The sequence below is a fragment of the Galeopterus variegatus genome, unplaced genomic scaffold, assembly GCF_000696425.1.
Source record: "Galeopterus variegatus unplaced genomic scaffold, G_variegatus-3.0.2 Scaffold8257, whole genome shotgun sequence".
NCBI classification, from domain to species: Eukaryota; Metazoa; Chordata; class Mammalia; order Dermoptera; family Cynocephalidae; genus Galeopterus; species Galeopterus variegatus.
In genome coordinates, this window is record NW_007734368.1 from 17,360 (window position 1) to 22,887 (window position 5,528).

The following is a 5,528-nucleotide window of genomic DNA, read 5'->3' on the forward strand; positions in this document are numbered from 1 at the left end:
TGTCCCTGCGGCCGGCTCCATGAGTCCTGGAACCAAGCATAGTGATGTAAAATTTCCATCCTGTCACCCCCACCCCCACCACAGCTCTGTTCAACAGAGTCCCAACTGTCTGTCCTCCCTACCACCCAGTGACTCAGAGAGGGGCTAGGGTGAGGCCACCTGGCAGACTTCCCCAAGAAAAAGGGAACCATCAAATCCAGAGAGAGTGCCCTTCATGTTGAAGAGAGAGAGGGGCAGGGGAGGGAATCAGTATATCTGAGTGTTTGCCCTATGGGGGCTTCCCTCAGGGAAGACCGAGAGTCCAAGAAACCAGGGCAACTCCCTGGATGAGATTGGGTAGACTTTTTGACCTCTTTGGGCCAGGGTTTTCTTTTCCGGAAAATAGCGGAGTGAGACATTAAGATCTTTGAGGTCTTTTCCAGGTTTGCAAAAAGCAGCTCTGAGATTCTTTTTCCCTCATGGCTGTTAGCCATCCTCAGCCATACTTCCAGCCAAGAAACTGGGAAGAGGGAATATCGGGACAGAAAGATAGGAGCCACCCCCATCCTGGGATTACCACATCAGATGTCAGTCATGGCTAATTGCAGAGAGACCTAATATCCCCATTTTTCTCCTTGTCCTTGCCTGTCCTTCCTGCCCCACCCTAAGTAGAATGAGAAACAAGCAACTGCACCACCAGCTTGGGAACCAGGCCCCCACTCTCACCAAACACACCACACACACACATACACACACCAGACACACATGGAACCACCCTCAGGGATACACAGATGAGTAGGTGGGCAAGTGGGTGAATGGAGGAACTGAGTTCTAATTGTGCTCTGGCTGCTTCTTAGCCTGATCACTTTGGTTAGTTTGTGAACATCTCTGTAAAATGGGTAGGATGATAATGATGATAAGAATGATAATGATGGTGATAGCTAACATTTCTTAAATAGCACTGTTTGGGGTGCTTTACACATATTACCTCATTTAGTTTCTGCAATATCTCTCAGAGGATACAGGGCAGGATAACTATACCTGCCCTGCTTTCATAAACCATGAAGTCCTTCCAGATGAAGTTGTGGGTGTGCTGTCTGGATTGGAATGGAGGTAGAGGTATCAGAAATAAATAAGAGAAATAAGGAGGATCATAGGATGGACAAGCAAATAGATATCTGTGGGGGTCAAGAGTTCCCCTCCCACAAGCTCCCCACCCCCACTGTCAGCCTCCCCATGACCAGGAAACTGGATCGGCTGCTGGAGCAAGAATGGGAGCACTAGAGTTTCCCCTGTACAGAGGCCAGACCTAGCACTGAGGCCTGGGGCCTGTGCATCTTTAATCGAGCCATGAATTATAGAGCAGCCTGCATCCCTGTTTCTTCCCTCTCCGGTTCTGCTGTTTCTGTTTCCCTGTTGCCCTGTCTGCATCTTTCTCTCCCAACCTTTCCTCACTTTGCCTCTTCCCCTTCTTAGGGCTTTTTAGTGTGCCTCCTCAGGAGCTGGGCAGGACTCTGGGACGGGGCTGTCCTGGCAGGAAGCCCAGACTGGCTGGCAGGCCACTGAGGGGTGAATCCTTGTTCCATGCCTCTCCCCCTCACTGGCTGACTGCCAGCTTCACCCTGAAAGTAGACTGGTGAAGCTGAACCCTTTGACTATTCCCAGCTTATGAGGAATGAGCCAGGCATTGTAGTCTCACACCCAGCCTGCCGCAGCTGGACCACATCTGGCTGTGGCCCAAGGCATGAGAGCATGCATGTTGTCACAGGGTGGAGATTCTTGGGCCCTTGCCCTCCAGGAAATGCGGGCAAGTCTCCTCCACATGAACAGTCTTCTCCAAGAGCCATCTAGGGTGACCCCCATTTTTCTCCCCCAACAACAGTTTCCATGGAGAATGGTCTGGGTCCAGCCCCAGGATCCCCAGAGAAACAGCCTGGCTCCCCATCCCCTCCCAGCATTCCGGAGACTGCTCGGGGTACAACCAAGGGTGAAGGGGGGACTCCAGCTCCAGCTTCCCTGCCTGGGGGTAGCAAGGAAGAGGAGGAGAAAGCCAAGCGGCTGCTCTACTGTGCTCTGTGCAAGGTGGCTGTGAACTCCCTGTCTCAGCTTGAAGCTCATAACAAAGGTATGGACTCGCCTGCCCCTACCCACACTCTTGTCCTCAGCCTACGCCTGCCCCCTACATCCTGACTCTTCTGGCTTCCAGACATCCCTGAACCCTCTAAGACCTACTAGCCTAGGGCCGGCCTGTGGCTCACTTGGGAGAGTGTGGTGCTGACAGCACCAAGTCAAGGGTTAAGATCCCCTTACTGGTCATTTTTAACAACAACAAAAAAAGACCTACTAGCTTATCTCCTTCTCCAGTCATCTCTCCCATTTCTTAGCCCCTTACCTCTTCAGCTCACCTCCACCTTACTACTTTTACCTCTGACTTTCCCCTGAACCATCTTGTGTTTGGAAGGGTACCAAGGGGATTGGGAAAACCCCACACTTGTCCCTTCACACAATCCAGGAGGGAATGTGGGTATTTGAGGCCCAGTAGGCCTGGAGAATTTTTCCTCTGCCCCTTACCTCCTACCTTCTGTGGGCTCCAGGTACTAAGCACAAGACAATTCTGGAAGCCCGAAGTGGGCTGGGGCCCATCAAAGCTTACCCTCGGCTGGGACCTCCCACCCCTGGGGAACCAGAGGCTCCAGCACAGGACCGAACCTTCCACTGTGAGATCTGCAATGTCAAGGTCAACTCTGAGGTCCAACTGAAACAGGTGCGACACCCTTCCCAGGATTTTAGGGAGCTCCACCTGCTCCGCAGAGAAAAGGGGGCGCGGGCAAAGGGCCTTCTTCAAGGTCTTCACCCCCACCTTGCTAAAGAAGGGGGCAGGGCCCGGTGCTTGGAGCTAGATTATCGGCCAAATGGCCGTGCTGCTTAACGGTTGCTTCTCTTCTGGAGGCTCACGGCCCCCTACGCACTCGCCCCCGCAGCACATCTCCAGCCGGCGGCACCGAGACGGAGTGGCCGGGAAGCCCAACCCACTACTGAGCCGTCACAAGAAGCCTAGGGGCACCGCGGAGCTGGCGGTAAGGCCTGGGCGCTGGGGAATTCGGCAATGAGAGCACCTGGGCGAGGAGAGGAGAGGGACGCAGGCCAAGCCCGGGGAGAGGTGGGGTTTGCGGGACCATCGGATGACTTCTCTCTCTCTCTCTCTCCTCGCCTCTCTGCGCACTTCAGGGCACGCTGACTTTCTCCAAGGAGCTGCCCAAGTCCCTGGCCGGCGGCCTACTCCCCAGCCCCCTGGCGGTGGCTGCGGTGATGGCAGCGGCAGCAGGCTCCCCGCTGTCCCTGCGGCCGGCTCCAGCCGCACCTCTTCTCCAGGGACCGCCGATTACCCACCCCCTGCTCCACCCGGCCCCCGGACCCATCCGAACTGCGCACGGACCCATCCTCTTTTCCCCCTACTGACCTCAACCCTGAACCCCTCCCGTTCCACCCGCCTCCCTTCCCCAAGCCGGGACCCAGGCCTCCGGGCTCCCAGCCCGCCCTTCCTCCCGGCACTCCCTGAATGATCTCTCCTTCCCCCCCCCCCACCCCGAGATACGGGGTTCCAGGAATGGGGAGGGGTTATGGGGGAGGGGGGCTTCAGAAAGGGGGGAACACCCCAGATCTCAGGGAACCCCGCCCCCTGCCCTTCCTTCTCCCCTAGAAAAGGGGGGGCCGTCTCACCCCCGAGCCCCCTTGGAGACACCCCCCCTCCCAAAAGCCATGTCCATCCAGCCCTTCCCCCTCAAACCTAGCACAAAACGGGGTTCACAAGCCATGGTCGGGGTCCAGGGGGCAGAAATGGATTTTCTCGGCAATAAGCGGACTCTGGGACTCCGGCCCCCTACCCCAAACTGAAGCGCTTCCGTGAACACCCCCGTCCTCCGCAGGGGGAGGGGAGCAGGCGGGATCCTGGGTCCCTCATAAGCACTTTGGTTTTACCGCCTGCAACCTCACTGTGCCCGCCCCGCACCATGCCCCAGCCCCAGGTCTAGATAGGCCCATCGCAGGGGGCAGCACTTGGGGGGCATCTCTGGCACTTGGGTGGGACCAAGGAGATGCCCCCATAGATCCTTCCCTCGCCTTCTTCCTCCCCAGTCCGGGTTCCATTCTTTTCACCAGCACCCATCGCCCTAGGGGTACCGAGGGGGGCAAGGGGTGTCCAGTCCAAGCCCACCCCCGCCTCGCCTTCCGCAAAACTGTGAGCAAAAAGCAATAGAAGCCTCGCCCCGGCCCTCCCCTTTCCACAGGATGTGCCGATTCTGTAGCCTTTCCCGTCCCAGCTCCTAGACCTCATGGCTGTCCTCTTCCACCAGACACCTCCACAGCACAACTCGGGCGGGGGCGTGACACGCACACACCCTCATCCCCCCTGTAGTTTCCGTGTCGTCAGCCCTTCCAGCAGCCGACCCGGGAGGGGAACCAGCCCCCACTGGCCTTCCCCTCCCCATCAACTTTTTCTGCTTGACAATGTAGCAACCCCGGCCCCCCACCCACGTTCCTCCCCTTTTCCCTCTCCCTGACAATAAAGTCTGAATTCGTTCTGCCCTTCGCCCCGCAGACTCAGACTCCGTCTTTGCCCACTGTTTTGGAAGAAATTCGATCGGGAGATGTATCTGTATCTGTACGTTAAGGGGGACTGGCGCACAGGAAAGGGGGCCAGAACGAGGAGGTGGACGGGAAAACGGGTGGGGGTCGACAAGATACGAGGCTTGTGCAAAGCTAGCAGAGGCTCCCCCATGCCACCCACCCCCATTCCAGCCCAGCTCGTGTAAACTTGGCGGGGGGAATCATTTCGAGTCCAGGTCTGGGACTGCAGCTGCGGCTATTGAGAATTCTTCTCAACTCCACCAGGCGGCACCAAAGACACGGAAAAGGAGTCCCTTATGCTAAGCAGTTCCTATGATGTGTCTCGCGATTCTAAGGAAAAGGGTCTAGACCCAGTCTCAGACAAAGAAAGAAATCTAGTCTTTTTTGTCTCTGGTGGGAAATCCTCACCAGCGAGACGCAAGACAGAGGGAGAAGTGTGGCGGGGACTGGGGATCTGAACTAAAGGCTCTGCTCGACCCCATATAAACAGTGATCTTGGTTTAGTCCTTGCCCTCTCTGGATCTCAGTGTCCCCATCTGCAAAATGAACAGGTTTGGGTGAATACAAAATGAACAGGTTTGAGTCTTTTAAAGATTCATTAAGACCTCACGTATCCAACGCTGAAGAGCTGGGACTGTGCCATTAACAGCTATGCTAAAACACTTCTCACCTGGCCCCCTAAATGGTCTGTGAGACAGAGAAGCACACTGTACTCAGCTGCCTCTCACATGGTGTGGAGGGGAAGGGGCCTCTTCATCAGCCTCAGAATTCAGTTCAACTACACAATCCCAAGAGCAGCCAGTTACACAGTGACCCTCTCTCCCTGGCCCTACTAGGTGGGAGGAAGGTCAAACAAAAAAAGAGCCCAAACAAAAACACAGCACGTATGTGGAGTCCTCCTGATTTGTGTCTTCTTTCCTCAT

The 5,528-nt window shown here is 56.0% G+C and overlaps 1 protein-coding gene across 2 annotated transcripts in view; it reads left to right on the plus strand.

Annotated features, from left to right (window-relative positions):
• Window positions 1-4,567, plus strand: part of ZNF385A (zinc finger protein 385A) — a 15,943-nt gene extending 11,376 nt beyond the window's left edge. Inside the window, exons 5-8 of one of the 2 annotated variants that reach the window (XM_008592732.1) lie at window positions 1,862-2,104; window positions 2,574-2,743; window positions 2,961-3,056; window positions 3,208-4,567. In XM_008592732.1, coding sequence (XP_008590954.1) covers window positions 1,862-2,104; window positions 2,574-2,743; window positions 2,961-3,056; window positions 3,208-3,438 — 740 coding nt within the window. In that variant the 3' untranslated portion in view covers window positions 3,439-4,567. The remainder of the gene's footprint in view (window positions 1-1,861; window positions 2,105-2,573; window positions 2,744-2,960; window positions 3,057-3,207) is intronic. The other variant, XM_008592733.1, reaches the window with a different exon arrangement.
• The last annotated feature ends 961 nt before the right edge of the window (window positions 4,568-5,528 follow it).